The sequence below is a fragment of the Manacus vitellinus genome, unplaced genomic scaffold (assembly GCF_001715985.3).
Source record: "Manacus vitellinus isolate BGI_N305 unplaced genomic scaffold, ASM171598v3 scaffold_3_pilon, whole genome shotgun sequence".
In the NCBI taxonomy this organism is placed as follows: Eukaryota; Metazoa; Chordata; class Aves; order Passeriformes; family Pipridae; genus Manacus; species Manacus vitellinus.
In genome coordinates this window covers 10,702,857-10,723,547 of record NW_021940535.1, presented here as the reverse complement: position 1 = coordinate 10,723,547, position 20,691 = coordinate 10,702,857, and the positions used below count along the sequence as shown (strand labels likewise).

The 20,691-nt window shown below is 39.7% G+C and overlaps 1 protein-coding gene across 6 annotated transcripts in view; it reads right to left on the bottom strand.

Moving 5' to 3' along the window:
- The window catches only part of TRAK1 (trafficking kinesin protein 1), a 104,080-nt gene that overhangs the window by 51,408 nt on the left and 31,981 nt on the right, over nt 1-20,691 (bottom strand). For 4 of the 6 annotated variants that reach the window (XM_018075391.3, XM_018075388.3, XM_018075389.3 and 1 more), the window contains exon 3: nt 15,290-15,484. In XM_018075391.3, the coding sequence (XP_017930880.1) occupies nt 15,290-15,484 (195 nt within the window). Of the gene's footprint in view, nt 1-5,690; nt 6,037-15,289; nt 15,485-20,691 lie in introns of those variants that run through there. The other 2 variants (XM_018075390.2, XM_025895431.2) reach the window with 1 other exon arrangement.

The window sequence follows — 20,691 nt, the reverse complement described above, 5'->3', positions numbered from 1 at the left end:
ACTTTTCAGTAATAGCTGGAAAATGGAAACTCAGAGAGTAACCAAAACAATAAGTCATTTTAAAAGAATGCAAGAAATAGCTTTTAAAGCTTAGGGACAGAAAAGTCCACCCCTGTCAAACATGATGTAGTTACACTAATCTTGACAAGTGTTCAACTACAGCTAACCAACTAGTTTATAAAGGAGACACACTGAAAACAGGTATGTTGCTGCCCAATATACACGACAATACAGGGAGAGTAAATCAATATTCCCACAAGTTGATTTCTGAACTATGATTCATGTCAACTCATGCCACACAGGAGTTCTCTGACATTTAAAAGCTGAGAAAAAGTGTTGCAATACCTATTTTGATATCAGCATATGATAAATGCCGATACAAATTTATAATGGGTGGAGAAGGAATGTGTGTCCCACCCTCACACTATCGACTCCTTTTTAGTGTGTTCTGCATTAAGCCCCTTTAGTAGTGCAGGAGTATTTACTTGCTAAAGGTTACAAGCCAGGTTTCCAACAAATACCAAACAATAAGTAGCTATGGAGAAAAATGTTTTTAAAAATGCTAAATTGTATACCGTTCTGAAAATATACAATCTAATCAGGAAAGATTCAAAAGAGATTTTTAATATTTCCTGTCAACATATACTCAGGGCCTTTCAGAACATACTAGAATGAACATTGATTTTTATGGGCTGCCACTGCAAAGTAAATCTGGCATATTTGCTGCAATCACCACTCTGAATTAACGGTTGAAGACATTTAACTCCTGTCAGGAAGCTTGTTAAGTGGGTTGCAGTGCTCAAAGCACACAGACACACACTCCTCGGGCAATGCCTGCACTAAGGTACAGTGTCTTCAGCAACTTTGCAATAAAACAGGAAACACACAAACCAGGAGCTAGTTTGAAGAAGGGTGAGGCTGGACACAATACAAACAAACCCTCATATCCTGACTCATTATTTCCAAGGAACTCCAATGCATTCAAATTATTTTAACCTTCCCCTATCAATAAAAAATATCTAGCTTCTGCACAATTAGCTATTACTAACAATGCTGCATTTAGAACAAAGAGATTCTCTGTAAGCAAACAAGTCTAAAAACAGCAGACAAAATGGCAGCACTTGGATGTAAATCATGTTGATGAAGAAATGTGGGTATTTTGGGATGGGCTTTTAGAGGGGGAGATAAATTGGTCATTGAATGTGTGCTTCCTATTAATATATTATGGTCAAACAAAGTTAGTTTGTTCATATTTTTACAGGTTTCACATGTTTCCCAATCTTTCAATATCCCACACAAATTGTCTTCTGTCACTCAATCAAAAGGACCGCATGTTACTTTTGCAGAAACGAAAAGAAATGGGATGACGTGGCAAGACACTTATCTGGATATTTAGCAGCTGAGCAGACTAAAGACAAAAAATACCTCTATACTGAAATGTACGTTGCCTTATGTGCCTTTTAAGTAGAAGTACCTTAGGTCTAACTGGATAAAGAACAGGGAGTCAATGAAGGAATAAAGAAAAAGGAGTGACATAGCAAAAAGCAGAAAATAAGAAAATGGTATCAACAATTACACAATTATAACCAAGGTTTAACCATAGTTATCAAGTAAGACTCTCACAGATTTCGATGGCATATCCAGTGTCAGCATCCACTAACATTCAGGGTTACTCTGTCCACAGGGATGGACAGAGGGGGCTAATGTATGGAGGAGATGATGGGTCACCACACTAATACAAGTAAGGCAATGATAAGATCAAAGAGAACAAGTAATAGCACTGTTCACTATTGTTCAGCTAAAAAGAAAGTTAGGGAGCTTGTTGATAATTGATTCAATGGAGTGAAAAATAGAACAGAGGAGAAAACCCCCAAAGAGTAACTGCAAACAGAACAGGTGGTAAAAATATTTCAACACGAGTAGGAAGAAAATCACAGGTGGGGTTGACAGTTGTAGAGAAGAGCAAAAGCAGGATAAGGGGTGTCAAAACAAGTAAGATGAAGGCGTTCAGGCAAACGTAAAAAGGGTTGGAAGCTTCAGCATGTGCGACCAACAGGTGAAACCAGTGATTGGCACGGAAAAAAGGAAAAGACACCATTTCCTCCACAAGAAATTGCCAAAACTTATGGCCAACAAAAGAAGGAGGAAAGAGTCAATTGCACATTCAAAGTCATCTGGAATTGTAGACAATAGAACTCTTATGCATTAGCATGGAATTGCTGAGGTAGAAATAAACAAGTAATGGAAGAAATTACAAGAAAAGTAATTTGATCTAAAGTCAATCTGGATTTCTCTAGAAAGCATTGTTCATTAGACACATATTGGCCTAAGAGAGAGGCAAGGGGACAAGTCTATTCATAAAGATTTGTAGGAGTATATACACATCTGTTTAGTTGTTTGGTAGTTTGGGGGACGGTTTGTATTTTTTTCCACGCAAGTTGCGTTGCGTGCAGGTTTTTAAAGAATGTATTTGTTTTTCTCTAAAAAAACACCTAAATGAACCTAGACATTTATACTTTTTTCTTTTGTGGTAAAAGTCTACAAAAATTTCACCTTTTCCTCTGTCGTTGGCACTGTCAGAGTCTACTACAAAAATAGCTACTTTCCCTCTCCCCATTCCACCTACACAATATATTTTGTTAATGCCAAGTAAGGTGACAATTGTCACTCATATTATAAAATCTTATACTTGAAAAATGTACCTAAAAAGCACAGTACAATAGTATAATAGTTATAATAAAGTATAATAGTTATTTTTAGAAGTTTCGATATATTGTTATGTTAACTAACACCAGTGATTCAAACAGGGTGTGACATTCTATTGTCTATTTCCATGTACTCCTACCAAAAATAAAGTCTGTAAAGTACCTTATGTAAACAAATTAATTAATTAATTATTCCAATCCCGTGAAGTCTCTCTAAAGATTTATAAATTGTAAATTTATAGCATTTGTTCATTTGCTTTTGCAAGGTATTAAAAAAAAAATTTCCACCACCAAATATAAGTTGAAGAAATCATTACTGTGTTGGTCATTACAGAAATTCATTACATCTGAGTTAACAGTGAGTCACTTCATTACTTTTAAGTTAAATAATAGCATTAAAGCCTTATATACTGATGTAATTTTAGACTGTTAGTTTTCTTTGAAGAACAAGAAACCATACGCTGTTGAAATAATTACTAAATAAAGGAAACTAAATGAAGTCACATCTTTTAAATGGAAATCTCTGAGTCCCAGTGACTCTGACAAAGAATGTATGAACAATTTGATCATAGAAATAATTCCATAGGATACTATCTTGTGATGATTTCTATTAGTTTTAATGAACCACCCACTGTTTTCCAGTGTTATATTTACCAGAAAGGGTGATCTGGGTTAGGATTCACAATTAAATGCTCCCACACATCTGAGCTCCAGAGATTCTATGTATGGCAGAAAAATTGGCTCTCCAACTATGCTTCAATTTGTCTTAAAATAGATATTCAAAACAGGTCAGCTGAGCTGCAACTGCCTATCTTGCTCTACTGAATGTAAAAAGAATCTCAGGAAAATGACTCTTGGTATCAACAAATACATGGTAGAAAAAATCAAAAATCCATTAAGAGGCAGGCATCTTTTATAATATGTCATGAGCTCCAGGTTTTTTCCTATAAAGATGCCTTTTGTCTCCTGCCACAATTAGAATAGCTTTCTCCATCAGCGGTAAATGCCAATACTATTGTAAACCCAAATTAATATGCCCATATGGAAGGCCAAAGACTATGTCTTTCACTGTACCGCTCAAATCCTTCTCTCTCACACACCTGAACTGGGAGAAGCAAAAGAAAGCTAAACCCCCTAAAATTCTATGAACCCTAGGAGACTACCATTCACCTGAGAGAGGACTGACAGCACTATGCTTCATCATGTAAAAACTAATATTTTAATTGCAAAATAATAGTAATATAAAAATGTAATAAAGCATTATGCCTTACCTGCTGGCAATATTTCACTATCAGACATTAAACTCTGCTTTCTCTTAAGGGAGAACTTCAAGCAGACAGCTAGCACATACTCTAGCTGGCTTTCTGTGGATCTCGGCTCACGGAAGAAGTATGCTGGGTAGGGGCTCAGCACTCACAAGAAAACTTGTAAGCCCAGAATCAGACCAACCATGAGTTCCTGATTCCACAGGGATTTAAATGTTTGCCCAACACCTGTTGCTTATTCCATGACTGTGGAACTCCCACAGTTTCCCCAGTGCAGTACACACCTTAAGACAAAACTGATGAGCAGCTCAGCTCTTAGTTCAGACATTCAGGCATACCACACTTGCACAGAAATGACACCTGGGCCACACAGACAAAGGACCATAAAAAAACCCGACTACCTGTGGAAGCCTTAACCTGGGGGAGAAAAAAAAAAAAAAATCAGCTAAAGCTTCTATTGACAGTACAACTAGTCAGTTTTTTAAGCTTCTAAAAGCAGGCCAACTCAGCCTGTTACATCATGTGGATTAATCAGATGCTACAGTATTTACTAGGGTTAAACCTAGAGGATAAGGGTTACATAATGGATTCAATCCAACCTAAAGTGCTCAGATCTCTCAAATAAATATACACCTTTTCTTTTTGAACATTTGGACGGGAATAATCAACTAAACTTAAGAGAAGTTCAAGTTTAACAAGCTTCTGAAATCATATTCAGTTCCAAAATCTAGTACCGAGAAAAAAATAGAGGCACAAACCACCCAAAAGACCACAAAAACCTATTCAAATTTTGTCACCCTCATCTTTACACTTCATGTCCCCTCTGATACTGTTATGAAAGCACTATCACAGAAATATTTTTGAAATATTTTTGTGTATTACATACATACATCATCCCCTGGGCCTACACTCCTTACTCCTCTCTGTTCTTTGCTTTACTGTGATCTCTGACTTGCCTCATTTAAGCTGAGCTCTTCAACCAGAATAAAATCCATATACAACTACTGCATTCCCAAAAGCTGCATTTTGTTTCAGAGTGCCATCAGTAAGGAATCCTGATTTTTCCATGCTGCAGAGAATACAGTTTTAGCCACTCCTTACCCTTTTTCTCGTGTGCCTGACGAAAACACTCGGTGCTCTGATAAAGAAATAATCACCCAAGCAAACATTACATAAAAATTGCAAGAGGCCCAAAAGATAATGCTTGCCAGAGTTTGTAATTCTTCCACTTCAAAAAGTTAACCTGCTTGCTTTTAAGGATCTGCAGCTTTTAATGTCTTTCACGGACAAATAACCAGAGAGAAAACATGTACTGCCTATTAACACATTGAATATACACATATTACAGGATACTGGTAATGCAGAAAAAACACAGACTTAAAACTCAAACCAAAAGCAAATCTTACCATCAGGGTAATTTAATTCAGCTGAATTATTATACATACAGTTAGCTTTTCAAATATTCCTTCCCCTGCCCAATGATTGCTTACACAGTGCATATGCTCCTCTGCCACTCCCTTCAAAAACAAGAAAGCTATACAGCAGTCTCTTCCAGCACGCTCAGAAGAGATGCTGAGGTGCAACAGAGACGCAGGCATCTCTGCTACATGAGGGTGCTGCCTTTTTCAAGGTGTTTCCTTTTTAAAACCACTGAATAACGATGCTCCAGGCTTACAAGCTCCAAATTCTGCAACAAGAGACTAGAAAAAAAAATATTTACCATCCGTACATTCTTCATAATACCAGTCCAGTTCATAATAATCTGCTTCGATAAATTTCTGCATAGTCAGTATCCTTCAGCGACATGCACGAGATTTCACTTCGCTGCTAAGGTCAAGTGAAATGCAGCCATGCCTTCCTGCCTTTGCAAAATGCCAGAGCACAAGGCAGCTCACGGGAAGCTGAAAATGAGCTGCTCATCTTCACCGAGGCCGCAAGTGAAATAAAACGAGGAGCGTGGAGAGCGTATTTGGAAAAAAAAATAAAAATAAAATAAAAACTAGAAAAAGGATGCAGAAAGGAAGCAGATGCCCTGTCGGCTCCTGTAATGAAGCTCTGCACAGGAGCCTTGGATGGGTGTTAACGAAATCCTCCTATCAAAAGGCTGATGCGCTGACGTTAGGGACACACACCACCGCCTGGCTGCTTCTAACTCAGTCCTTTCCTCTCCAGTCTCCACATCTCTTTCAGGCTAACGTGTTGCCATGGAGATGAGCTGGCTTCAAAAGCGATGCAGAGATGAAGAAAATGCATTTTGCTGTTTCTGGCTTTACAGACTAGAAGGAGTCCTCCATACTGGAAACAAAAATCCTTGCTCAGAAAGATGATACAATTCATTGCCACTGCTCACAGAACATCAGCATCACACTGTTGCAATTCACTGGGGACATGCAGTACATTAATAATGAAAATCTAGTCCATTACTACTCTCTTCCACACAGTTTGATAAAAGCCTGCCTTCCCCATGGAAAATTAAACCATGTTGCTGCTTTGTTACACTATTCTGGTCTGATACAATAGAATCCTTTCTACATCCTGCTACTGCAAAATGCCAAACAAAAAAGAAAGAATCAGCAAAATCAGGAGAGCAATACATTTCTCCTTGCAAAAAAAAGCTGATCTGTTTCTACATTTTGTCCTCTCCATGAACCAATGACTTTTTTTTTTCCCCAAGCACCTAAGCTTCATAGCTGAAAACAAGAGGTTAGGCCAAAGTTTCACTATTTTATTCCTAAAAATACTGAAGGTCATCACAGAGAATAGCTTAATGTCTGTGTTCAGTGTTTTGGAAATGAAAGAAAATACTTTTGCAGCCCCCAATAAAATTGTGTTTAAGCTATTAGAAGAGTACCTGTCTGAGGAACAGATGGCATTAAATCATCTAACACAGGAATTCAAAAAGCGTGCCTGAGTACGTGCAGGTATAGCTACCAAAGGGATTGACATCCATTTTGTTCATAACCAGCACATATTCTTCACCCATTTCTCCCCTTTTTTCAGGAAACTCTGTTTCTTTGCTAACACCAGTAGAAGCATTGGGAGACATTAAGTTGTGACCTATGTTAGTAACACAAGGCAGGAGGCCATATTGGGGCTGAGCAAGGAGGCATCTCTCTGGCTAAAGATTCCATCCACAAGAACAGCCATGAGCAGGTAACAGAGAACTATCCAAAACTTTTTCAACTGCCCTCCCAACCTCCAATTTCTTCCAGCTTCAGAGACAGCCTTAGACAGACGCAGCTACCACTACTTCTAGCAATTCTTGAACGACTTATCCTATCTGTTCTTGAGCCCACATACATTTTTAGCACCTCAAACATCATCTTGCAAGGAGTTCCACACATCTACTATTCATGATTTCATATGAAACCTTCACCTTTTGCTTTGCAACTCACTTTTACTAACTTAATTCAATGCTTCCAGCTCTGGAAATCTGAACACTCAGTCCATCTCTCCCTTCCAATCACTCACAATTTCACAGATTTCTATTAAGTTCACCCTCTGTTGTGTCTCTTCTAGGTTGATATCACTTATTCTACACCCTGACTGGCATAGCTTTGCTTTACTGTAATAGAAATAGCTAAGGAATAGTCCAGCTATGCAGAGGAAAATGCATTGGTTTCATGACCACATTAGTATTTCAGCTTTACTGGTATAAGAAATTATCACTGCAGTCCTTTGAGTCTTGCAGAGTTTCAGTTATGCAGTTTTTCACAAGGAAAAAACTACACATGCTATTAAATGCAATTAAGGCTACACTGTTAAAATACTGTCAGAGAAAAATAAAGGTTCCTATGGCAACATCAACTCAATTGCTCTGCATATAAGCTATTTGTTCCACTTGTATTATTTTTGTCCAAAAGGTAATTTCAGTCTGGGTAATGCTATTAAATAAGCATTTAAAATAGAAAGAATGAACATTGTCTACCAGCTTAAATTGCTGCAGGGACACTCTCCTTTTTATTTGCTGACATTTTAAACAAAGGAAATCTTCAACATGCTAGAATTTTCTTCTCACTGTCCTCCCGGCTGCATACATACTCCCTTTCAATGAGACAGGATAACAGTGGTTCAAGGTAGGGGTTTAGGGGTTTTGTTTGTTTGTTTTATTGATATTTTTCTACAGATCCGATTGGAAACACACCGGTGTAATCCATAAAGGCATTATTTTCCTCTGGAGAAAATCACTTGTGTGGCCAAGTGATTTCAGAACTCAAGAGACTTGGAAATGTGGGATAAGTGTATCATCTTCCCAGCATGAAGACAGAAACCCCTGGGCAGACAGAATACTATACATCCAGGTATCACAAGCATCCCTTCAATTATATGAGAAATTGTAGCTCTATAAAGCTGGAAGGGTTGTCAAGCTGAACAGAAATGTCTGACCAAGCCAACAAAGCAGCTGCACGCTTGCAGAACCTACTTTCAGCCTTTGCAGTCCTATTTTTTCTTCCTACACTGGTGTCTCAGATTCATCTTATGTGAAACTTATCAGAACAGTACATTTTTCTGGTAGACTGCTTCTACAAACATTGAACTGCTGTAAATACAAGTTTCCATATTATAAAGAACTTGCTTTTTCCTATTCCAAAGCTAAATACAGTTATTCACATTCATTTAGCATTCCCTTCCAGCTGCTATATTTTGTCCTATTTTTCTATGTTTTTCTATGTTTATATCTAACTAAACAAGCCCCTCCCCTTTTATGTGCTCTCCACAGGGCAAAACATACAGTTTGATAAAGAATTTCAGTAGCCAATTGTGAACAGCTAGACTGAGCATTCCTTAAGACTGTGATTACAAAGGGCTATAAGAAAGGCAGAAAAGATGGCTTGAAAAGCTCACGAGCCCTCTCCTTCCTTTTAGCTGAAATAAATCCATGCCAGAGGTCAATGCTAAACTGATCTGCCTAAATTAGCCAGGTTATAAAAAACACAAACCCTTTTCCTTGTTTGAAGAGAATTTTTGACAAAGATTATTTCAATTACCCCATAGCAGCACACTCAAGACTGTAGCGAACTGTGCTGCTAGGGTGCAAAGCAGCAGCAAGTCATCTCTGCTGGCAAATAAAGCATTAAAAGTATGTCATTACAAAGTATGTCACTATAAATCCTGTGTTCCCATGCTTAGTCATTTGCAGCTTTCTTTCCAGACCTTTTCCAATTCCAGGAGGATCCTTTGCAACTGAACACTGGAGCTGGATGGAGTACTCCCACGGCAGCTGCAACAGTGTATTATCTCCCACTCGATTACCTCCGGGTCACATTTCCTCTCTTGGCGACAGCTTCATATCAGGATGTTCAGAGAATTAAACACCATATCGCATCATCATTTTCTGCAGTCGCCAACACAGTCACCACTGCTCAGGATAAAGTTGCCCATCCCATTAACATTGTCTGGAGCCCTGTACATCATAGCAGCAGCTACACAGGCCACCACTATGCAAAATGGCATAGTGGTAGTTGCCACAACACATACTTTGCAAACTGACATTTTTTTAAACTGATTTAAATAAAAAAGTTATCAAAGAGCATTAAAGAGGCAAGCAAGCATATTTAAAAGCCCAATTGATCTTTGAGGATGGGCTGGCACACTTATTTCTAAATTGGAATCTCATTTACTGAAGTGAAGAGTTACTGGTGCTTCATCTTCCAAAAAGAACACTGAACAGGAGTCATCCTGTGACTGCACATATACTCAGAGCAAGCAACTCTGTCTTAGGACAGTCATCTCTTCCAGTGTAGTATTTTGCTTAGCAAGAAGTCTCGCTTAACCTGAAAAGACTAGAACCCAGAACACCGAAAGCATTGTTATCAGTAGCTTTTAGAACTGGTATTTAGAAAAATGGGTGCTTCAGATTTGACTGACTCTCATTTATCAAAATGGGATGAATATCCAGGGCTTCAAAATGGTACAGGAGCTTCCTACAGATGGGACAGAGCTGGTTGCTTCTGCACACCGTAAGAGCACAATGACCTCACCTGATACAAGCAAAAAAACTCTTCTGATGCAGAGAAGGGTCTAACCGTTCTCCCACTAAAACAAATGTTTTAACATGAGATAGGGGCAGTCAGATGAAATTAAAGTACTTAATGACAAAAAGCTATTTTCCACATGAAAGGATTATTTCTCCCTTCCCCCAGTAATACTGGAGAATACTATTTTTGCATTTATATAAGATCAAAATTGATGTTGTCTTTGGCAACCTTTCTGCAAAACCTGCTGTGTAGTTTAATTAAGGTATCACTGGGCATACCTAAACACTGTAATTGAGACCATAATGGCAAGAGTCAGACATTAAGAGAATATAGCTCTACCTAGCATTAAGAAAATGAAGAATAAATAAAGCTTTAAAGAATCAAATTTTGCAAACTGTTCATCACCTGGAAATAATGTAAATTACAATCTCCATTTTTTTGGTTATATTTTTCCTGGAGACAGCAAAAACATTTGTAAAATGAGGTTGAGCTTAATATCATGCTTGATTGGATAGACAAAAATACTACAGTAGTATGGTTATGACCTATTTTTCTAACAAGGAGGGAAAAAACCCACTGAGAATCATGATTGCAGCTTCCTGGGAGAGGAAAGGAATGCATTACACTGAAGGAATACAGAATAAGGAAGCCCAGAACCGGACCAAACACTCCAGGTGTGGTCTCACCAATGCTGAATACAGGGGAAGGATCAACTCCCTCAAACTGCTGGTAACGCTCCTCCTAATACAGCTTAGGATACCATTAGCCTTCTTTTTGGCAAGGGCATATTGCTTTTGTGTTTGCTTTTGTGTCCACCAGGGTGCTCCAGGTTCTTTGCTGCAAGGCTGCATTCCAGCAGTCGGACACCAGCATGTACTGGGGCTGTTCCTCCCCAGCTGCAGGACTTTGCACTTCCCTCTGCTGAATTGTACAAGGCTGCTCTTGACTCATCTCTCCAGTCTGCCAAGGACCCTGTGAATGGGAGTACAATCCTCTGGTGTTTCAGACAATTCCTCCTAGATCTGTCTGTGTCTCACCCTCCCTCGTGCTTTACAGCCTGTTGACTTCCTCTGACCTTCACCTGGTGACAGCTCTTCAACAGCAGCACAATTCCTGCATAAAAGAAGGACATCTCTCCCTACCTCAGGGAGAGGCTCCGGGTACTCCCTGCAGCCTGGGACTTGCAAGGCCGAATCCCCTATCTGATGTTCTGCCTGGGTTAAAGTCTCTGCCCTGGCAAGGAAAGGTGCTCCAAAACCTGGAGAATGCACCCTATGGCACATTGGAACCACATCTGAAGGTTTAGGCTGTTCTGAACTCAGATGAGGACCCCTTCTTTGCACCCTCCCACACAAACTGCTGCATCTGTTGGCTGTGTCTGGGAGCTGTGCTCCAGACCTGGCTGTTACAGAGGGTTCTCTCAAGCACCAGCTTGAGAGAACACGAGCTTGGGTATTAACCATCCCTAATGAGCAGCAGCTCCAAAGGCAGCTCAGGGCACCCTTTGGTCAAGGGCACCTGACAGCTACTCAGAAGCCACTAGAGCTTCCTCAGGCCCACATCCCTGTCTCCCCTTACCTTGCCCTTACCAGGCAACAGCAGGCACTCCCAGTCCGACAGAGACTTCCCAGGAGTTCCCAGATAGGCCCTGTCCCCATAGGTTGCCACAAAAAAACTCAGACTCTTGGGCAAATTGCTGCGCCTGTTCACTGTCTCTGGTAGCCTGTTCACTGCCTAAGGTGCTCAGAGAGCTGTGTTCTAGGCCTGGCTCTTACACAGACCTCTCCCTAGACACCAGTTAGAAGTGTGCTTGACTTCCCCTAATCTGGGGGCAGGGAGATGGAACATCACTTGACTGTATCATACATTCATGCACCACAATTTAAAAGGCACTCTACCTCAAGAGTTTAATAAGACTGGTCAGATGACTGATTTATGTGATTATGCTTTAGGGTAAGATCAGTTTTATTTTGTTCATTTGGTAGGGACTGGCTCAGTCTTGTGTCTGAAGCCCATGAAGGAAATAATGACAAAGATGTGCTTTGGAGTTCCAGGATGTAGAAGAACAGCTGCAGGTCTAATACTATTCAGTTCCTCCCAGTTGCCTTCTTTCCCAATTGTGAATTAAATTTTAAAAACTAATTCTCTACATCACCTACCCTGGGCTATAGCTTAACTCTCCCCCAAAAGCTGTGAATAAATTAAAATGCTTGGATATTTAACTATTCATTTTTCTACCAATATCTTTTAAATTAATTTAAAAGGAGGTCTAAGTACCTTGTGTCCAACCTCGTGAGTGACGCAGCCCAGTAGATTCTTTGACTGCCAACCTTTGTGGTCAGGGATTAGACTGAGGATCTCAAAAATAAAAAGCCACAGGAAGGCAGAAAAATCTGCTCTAGTAAACCAAAGCAGTACAGCTAAGGGTCACTGTTGACTCTTACTCTGTATGGATCAACACCGAGGGAAACTCATCACATTTCCACCAACATTTTATAAACCAGCATCAATCTGAATGTGTAGTCCAATAACTGCAAGGGTATTTTTCATAAGCCATTCAAAAAATAAAACTTTCCAAGAGACAAGTTACAGTATTTACTTACACCCTCATCAAGATTTTTAAAACAAACTAAACAGGTACACGAGGAGTGGCTTAATTGCAGCACTGAAAATGAATCATTGTGTAAGCAGCCACACCCTGGAAAATACTCTCAGAAGTGATGATGGTACAAATCACAGGTAAGTTTTCTGCCAACTTACTTAAAATACTATTTTTATTTTCACAGTTAATTTTTTCATAAACCGATGTTTACAAACAATACAATAATCTCCAAACATGCCAGTGGATTGTGATGTATTATCATCTTGCACTCTCATGTATAGAGAGTGCACAATAACTGAACAAAGGTAAAGTCAGAGATCTCAGTTTCTAGGATATCAGTCTAAGGTTCAACCCAAATTTGCTTAAACTTCTTAAACTACTATCTATACACACGTGTCTGCCTATAAGCAGTAAGGAATCAACTTTTCTTTATCAAAGATCTCCTTGCTTCGCTCCTCTTCTTTAAGCAGTTATTTCCCAGTAACATACACTGTGGCACAAATTGCACTCCAATTTTTTTCATTCAAGTCAGTTGACTGGATGAAAGCTACAACCACAGCAACATGGTAAAGTTGCAGTCATTATGCTTATAAACTAAAAGCTGGATTAAATTGTTTAGTACTCACAGTTCTAGGCAGCTTCTGCTATCCAATTCCTCTGTTCTATATAGCTTCATTTTCAGAGAATCATAGGAAGGGTTTGGGTTAGAAGGGATCTTAAAGACCAACTAGGTCCAACCACCTGTCATAGGCAGGGAACCTTCCAGTAGATTAAGGTGCTCAACACCTCATCCAAGCTGGCCTTGAACATTTTTAGGGAGGGACATCCACAGCTTCTATGAGCAACCTGTTCCAGTGTTTCACCACCGTCACAGTAAAGAATTTCTTCCATGTAACTGATCCTAATCTACACTCTGTCAGTTTAAGCCTATTGCCCCTTGTCCTAACACTAAAGGCCCTACTAAAGGGTCCCTCTCTGGCTTTTCTGTAGCCTGTTTTAGGTACTGAAAGGTAATCTAAGGTCTCCCCAACGCCTTCCCTTCTCCAGGCTGAACATTCCCAACTCTCTCAGCCTTTCTTCACAGCAGAGATGCTCCAGCCCCCTGGTCATTCTTGTATGTCTCCTCTGAATTTGCTCCAACAAGTCCACATCCTTCTTACATTGGGGGCCTCAAGCTGGGTACACACTCCAGAGTAGGGTCTCACAAGGATGGGTAGAGGGGGAGAATCACTTTCCTCAACCTGCTGACCATGCTTCTTTCAATGCAGCCCAGGATATAGTTGGCTTTCTTGGCTGCAAACGCACATTGCTGGATCACACTCAGCTGTCAATCAACACTCCCAAGTATTTCTCCTCATGGCTGCCCTCAATATATTCTCCACCCAACTTGTATCGTGTATCCATCCCCAAGTCACACACCATTGCAAGCCCCACCAGCATCTCAGTTGGCAGAGTAAGGATGCTGCCACACAGATTTTTGGACTTCCTTACCCCACTAATAAAACATCTTTCCCATGGTTATTGCAACAATCCACCCACACAGACGATTTTATTCATGAGACAGGACTAATCAGGTTACTAAAGACTTTGGAAAACTGACATTTCAAAACATTTATTTAAGCCAATTTCTGCCATCATTATAACAGCACTAATGGGCTGATACAAAACAAGGTGGTGTAGTACATCTGATTCCATAGATCAGCTTCAGCTTGTCTCCCCATCCTTCACACATTTTTTTGTGTGACTGGGGGGAGGTGGAGAGCACAGGTAAGTTATTTACTAGAATAATAGAATGCCCTCTATTGAAGTATGATAGTCAAACTCAGTCCTTCATATTCTTCATGCTTTTCTCCACAGCCTTGCTCCTTACAAAACAAATCATCTAGGTGCTTCAAAATCTAATGAAGCTATCTTTGGGAAGGTTTGTGTTAAGCCCTCTAACTCATCCCTCCTGAAACTCTACAGTGTTGTGTAAGTCTACATAAATCTAATATATAATCCACATAAATCCACTACTATTACTTTAGCATGGTAGTTATTGAGATGAATCACAGAAGTTTTCTCTAATTGCCCAGCTATGTCAATACTCACAGTGGAAGAACCCAGAGACATGAATCCATTCACCATGATAAAAGTATCTCCAGGTTCAAACAAAAGAATAAAAACCCATGAAGGTCACAATTCTACACACTTTCCCTTCAGGCACAAATATATCTTTTTGTCCAATAGTACGAATATGAACAAAAGAAACAATGAAGGGACAAACTATCTCAACCAAATGCTCAGAGTCTGATTCTTCACAAGTCTTTTCTAGAAGCTTAAGTTGCAGAAAAATTATTTAATGTCATGCTGTGATGCTGGCACACAGTGCCACCAGACAACAGTGCAATGTGTCAGAGAATGCATTCAAAAGAAGCAGATATGGGAAGAGGTCTAAGCTTTCTCAGTTGCATAGATACAGAAATTCCAGTCTCTTGTGAGAGAGACCACAAGCAAAAAGAAGTACTTCAGTATTTCAGTTTCACCAGTATTTGATAATGTGAAAAGGTATGCACTGTTCTTAATTAAATATTTCCTTTGTTTCTGTCTACCTCAATCTTGGAGACCAAAGCTGTAAACCACAAACACTTCTCTTACTTTTCACAACTTTAAAGGAATTGCACAGATACTTGAAAGAAGGTAACAAAAACAGCACTATTTTATTTGTTTCTCTGTAGAATTTCTGAATTTTTGACTTACGGAAGTATTTCAAGGTCTCTTCTATTTGCTCAGTTGTTAAGTCAATATTCGCATCAGGGGAAATGAGAGGTGTGTGAAGCCAGTCGTCGTGGTCATAACCATAGATTGTATCTGCTCTTAGCTTATAATGAGGCAGCTGTTCTTCCAGTAGACTGATGATTTCAACTTCAGGAAGGTTGGTACTATTGCACACATCTGGTGAGAGAAAGAGAACAATCTCTGTTAGTTACTTCAAGTTGAGTACTATACATACAAGCTTGCAAAGCTGTCAGGTTCATCCAATCATAGAATGGCCCAGGTTTGAAGGAACCTTAAATGTCATCTAGTTCCAAGCTCCCTGCTGTGGGCAAGGACACCTCCCACTGGATCAGGCTGCTCAGAGCTCCATCCAGCCTGGCCCTAAACACTTTCCAGAGATAGGGCAACCACAGTTTCTCTGGGAAATCAGTTCCAGTGCCTCACCACCCTCACAGGAAACAATTTCTTCCTAACATCTAATCTAAACCTACTCTCAGTTTGAACCCATTCCTCCTTGTCCTCTCACTACTTACCCAGGTAAAAAGTCCCTCTCAACCTTTCTTGTAGGCTCCCTTATGGTACTGGAAGGTCACAATTACGTCACCCCCGAGCCTTCTCTTTTCTGGGCTGAACAAACTCAGTGAGTGCTCTTAGCCTTCCCTCGCAGGAGAGGTGCTCCATCCCTCTAAGCATCTTGGTGGCCTCTTCTGGTCTCTCTCCAACAGGTCCATGTCTTTCCTTTGCTGGGGACCCCAGAGCTGGATGCAGCACTCTGGATGGGGTCTCACCAGAGCGGAGTAGAGGGGCAGGATCCCCTCCCTCGCCCTGCTGGCCATGTTGCTTTTGATGCAGCCCAGGATACAATTGGCTTTTTGGGCTGTGAGTGCACATTGCTGGATCATGTCCAGCCTCTCATCCACCAGTATCCCCAAGTCCTTCTCAGCAGGGCTGCTCTCAATCTATTCATCCCCCAGTTTTTGCTAGAACCACTAGACACTAATCAGTTTAGGAGATATGGCTAGCACAAACTATCCTAAAATAGCTTGTTTACTATTAGAAGCAGGGACTCATTTGAAGAATAAGGGGGGCAGGGTGGGGAATAGAGAGACAGTGAGTATTAAACAGGGTAGTTACAATCACAGCATGAAGAAAGGTTAGTGCAAAGAGGAATTTATATTTTCTGCTTCAAAGATTATTTTTATCTTGTAAGCTTTACATATCTCTTTAACTTGGTCTTTGACCACAGTATAGTACCACTATATTTTTTGCCTTTGCTGCTGGCAGATTTTTCTCAAGAAAAAGAAATCCAGGACTGCAATAGCAAACAGTGTCACAGTTCACACCTAAGACACACTGGTAAAGTCGGTTACAAGAACTTTTAGGGCACCTTTTGACACTATCCTGACCTGCATTCTGTGATGCAGTCCCTTATATTCACAAATATATCGAGTTTGCATACAGTTTTAAAAATGGATACTGAGAGCCAACAACTGCAAAAATGTTACAATTAAAATTAGAGCTTTAAATATAGGGCAAGAAGTAGTTGAGCAGTTTAACACAGAAAATCTCAGTTAAAGGTAGAACCTTTTTTACCGTGAGGACACAGGGGCACAGAGAGGCTAGGAACTCGAGTGAGCAAGGTCATGAGCATTCACTCTAGAAGGCCTGCTTTTAGTAGAAGTCAGAACAGATTACCTCTAGAGGTACATTACAACCTATATTATAATGAAAAATTCTCTGTGTGTGTCAACACCCAAACCAGGTATGATAGTTCTAAATATGTAATTTTAATTACCACATAAATTAACTACAATGTATTGCTAAATATTTATTAAGAAACAGAGCAACCCATGGTATGTTTGATGCTCTAAGCATTTGCAAAAGTCTGCCCATTTTCCATTTCCATTCCAGGACAAAAAGAAAACACCACTGTGTTATTCATCCCAGTAACACTGAAAGCCCAGTTTAAACCCAAGCTCCCAGTCCTCCCCTGTGCAGTGCTGCAGACAGGCAGGCTCTGTTCCCTGCTGGTACTGACTCACTGCCTGGGCTTCCTGGATTGCTACAGACCCATGGCATTGGTCTGGTGATCGACCTCTGGAGAGTCAATTCAAACTGTTACTGCCAGCACCTTTGCCCTGCTCTGTAACAAAGGGACTGGGCTCTGCCAAAAAGGATTGTGCCCTTCCCATCCTGTCAGCTGCCTGTAAGGCAGCCCTGCTCTTGCTGCTTCCTGACAAAGGCACCGATTTTTGTAAGAGAAATTTATTCTTTCTATATTGATGTAGACTTGCAATTCCACTGTAACCCAGTGGAGCTCACCTCTGTCAAAGGAGGGAAGGGAGGGGGGAATGGGGAAGTAACACATACTTTTCTATAGACCACAAATTACTTCTGGTTTTTAGCTTTCTAATCCAGAAATTACACTGTCAAAAGCATCCCAAGCACTAAAGACTGCAAGAACGTTACTATTCTATCAGAAAACAGGGCAGAGGATACAAAGATGAATTTATACTGTCAATCTCCTCCTTACATACTCTACAAAATCTTGAAAATTAGAACTAGAGTCCACGCGGGAAAGTTGCACTGTACTTTATGCTTCAAGGGGTCTGCTATTACCTATCAGGAGGTATTCTCCTCTGCTTTCATCCAGGCTGTTGTGCTGATTGCTGTACACATGTAACTGTCCTCCAACCCTCACTGCACAAGGTAGTAGGATCAGGTGCCCACGTGTAGCGATGCTGTTTTTAAGGAGCTCTGTGCAATGCCGGAACCAGCCTGCATACATCATTTCAGGGGTCTTTGCAACCCTTTCAGAGGGCTAATGACTTACACAGAGAAACAAGATCTGTTCCCCATGCTTTGAAAGATGAGAACCTGTAACTACAAACCTTTCTTTTTCCCTGGCTACCTTTTTAATTGCTGAGAGCATCATCTTAGTGTTTGCAGCCGTGTGAGTTCAGAAAAGCCAGCTGTTCCTCTAAAAAGCACATATTGACACCAACTAAACATTCAAGGACCTTTCTGTGTATGTGTATAGACAAAGACTTTTTTTTCATACATCTACCTAATTGCTCTCAATTACAAGAATATGGAGTTGATTTTTTTTGTTAAGGTTGTTTTGGGAGAGGGATTTTTTGCTGAAATGTTAGTTCTTCTCTTGAGAAAAATGTAAGAGTTTACACAACCTGTCTGAGATGATCTTCTTGGGAACAAGGAAATAAAAATTTTGAAAAATTCAAACCTTTACAGTCTTTCTCCTTTTTTATTTCAAAAGAAACAGTTTGACTTCATAAATGAAAAGAGAAAGTTCCAGGTAAATAATTTTGTACAGAGAAATAAACTGGTTTGCTGTATCACAAAAAATAGCAAAAAATGGACTGCAAAAGAAGTTACTAATACAAGGTGAGGAGGAAAAAAACCTTCACAGATGCACACACAAAAAAGAAACCCATTTATTTTTATTGCAGAAAAGAAATCCACTAGAACTTGAAGGCCAGGCAGTAAAGAAATAGGAATTATTGTGGAATAAAAGTCAACCAAGACAATTTTTCTACTGTACCATATAATAAATCCTAAGCATTCCTGAGCAATTCAAAAGGCCTAGGAACTGGAAAAGATATTAATGAGTAACTGGAAAGACAACCTTTTGTGATGCTATTGTCATTAACTTCTATTGCAATCTCAAAATCTGTATACCAGCAGGAAACAGAACAGGCTCTGATATAATTGTCTATTTAGAAAGAACAGGACACTGTAATTACACTTGTTCATGACTAGACATTAGTTTACCATTTAAAATCACAGCAGTATTCTCAGTGCTACAATTACAAAGTCTTCCTCTTCACTTTTTCTCCCCTCCCTTTACTGAGATGCAGGCACTTGTTAGGAAATGATATGCAGACTAACACCATTCCTTATCCTCTATAACATCGTATGCTTAAAACAATTAACTGATCCTTAATAAAAACTGATACAACAAAATATGCTTTTGAGCTGCTGTTATGGATTTTGGAGTTTGTAATCTAAACAATTTTAAACTTGCAGTCTTCTGGACATCCTCGGCAATCAGAAACTTCTATAAGCAAATTACAACTAACTTAAATAGCTAAATGAATTATGAACTCATGACTCTTACTAAACCATGGGTCATTCCAGGTTCTGCTCTTGAAAGAAAAGAGTTAGGAAATAAGATTTGCTAAGGCTCTTGCACACTCTAGAACTCTATAGCTTTCAGTACTTCATAGAAATAATTACATATTTAAAAAAATTTTTTAAGTCTTTTTCATATTATTTTTGCAAGTAACATGTTCCATTGCTTTGCTGCCTTTTTAGCTTAAATGCATAAACACCCCATCTCACTTACTTTGTTGCAAATATATATTTTTCCTCAGGAAATAAAGAATGTGGTCAATCTGCTTTGCAGGAGTTTTCAACAGTGTTCCTTCCCATGCTATGTTTTCTATACCACATTAGTGCAAATTCTTTCAAAGACATTTTTCCTGATGAATTTGTTGCTTCAGTTTCTTTCTATAAAGATGCAAAACAGGCAGAACACTCCAGTTGAGCTCTCTTTTGCATATTTTCTTACTAACTCAGTATCTCTTAGGCAGTTACTAATGGATTACTTACCAGCTTGTTCCATATCTTTTCATATGTTGGTATTTTACTGGCTGGTGTATCTACCCTTTTCTGGACATCTTAAACTCTCCACCACCTCCCTCCCAACTTAAGACAGCCACTAAAGTTTCACAGGTTGTTTCAACTTGCTTATATTTCCTTAGAGGAATTTTTACTATACTTGCTGAGCTGGCTACCTTTGACTATTTCATCAGTTCCCTTTCTTCTAGCTACACCTCTATCCATACAAAATGCACTAAACATTGTAAATCAACCTTTCATTGTGGAGATTGAAGCATGTATAGGAGGGTGGTTTTTTCTCCCCCTCCCCCTCCCTTTTTTTTCTTAATTCTTCTTGTGCAGATGAAGAGACATAACTTTTAGGACGACTATGTCCATGTGAGGATAAGACTACACTTGGTTTATTTTCAGATGCACACTTACATCCTTCCTCTGCTGTCAAGGAGAGGAATGATCTCCTGAACAAGGAGTGATCAAACATAAAATGAAGTGAGAGGTCTAAAACAACGGGAGCTGACTGTATCGAAGCAGCACAGCTCTTCAAGGACTGCAACTCCCCCTCTGTTCACAGAACATAAGAGATCATAAGGCATTGTGTAGGGTGTTGTCACCCACTGTCATTTTCATCTTGCACTCATACAGCCATGCAGTACATTAGGTCACTTCCCATACAGCACTAAATATATATGTAGCTGTCAGTGCTACTCAGATGGGTTGAACTATGCTGGCACCTCATGAACAAG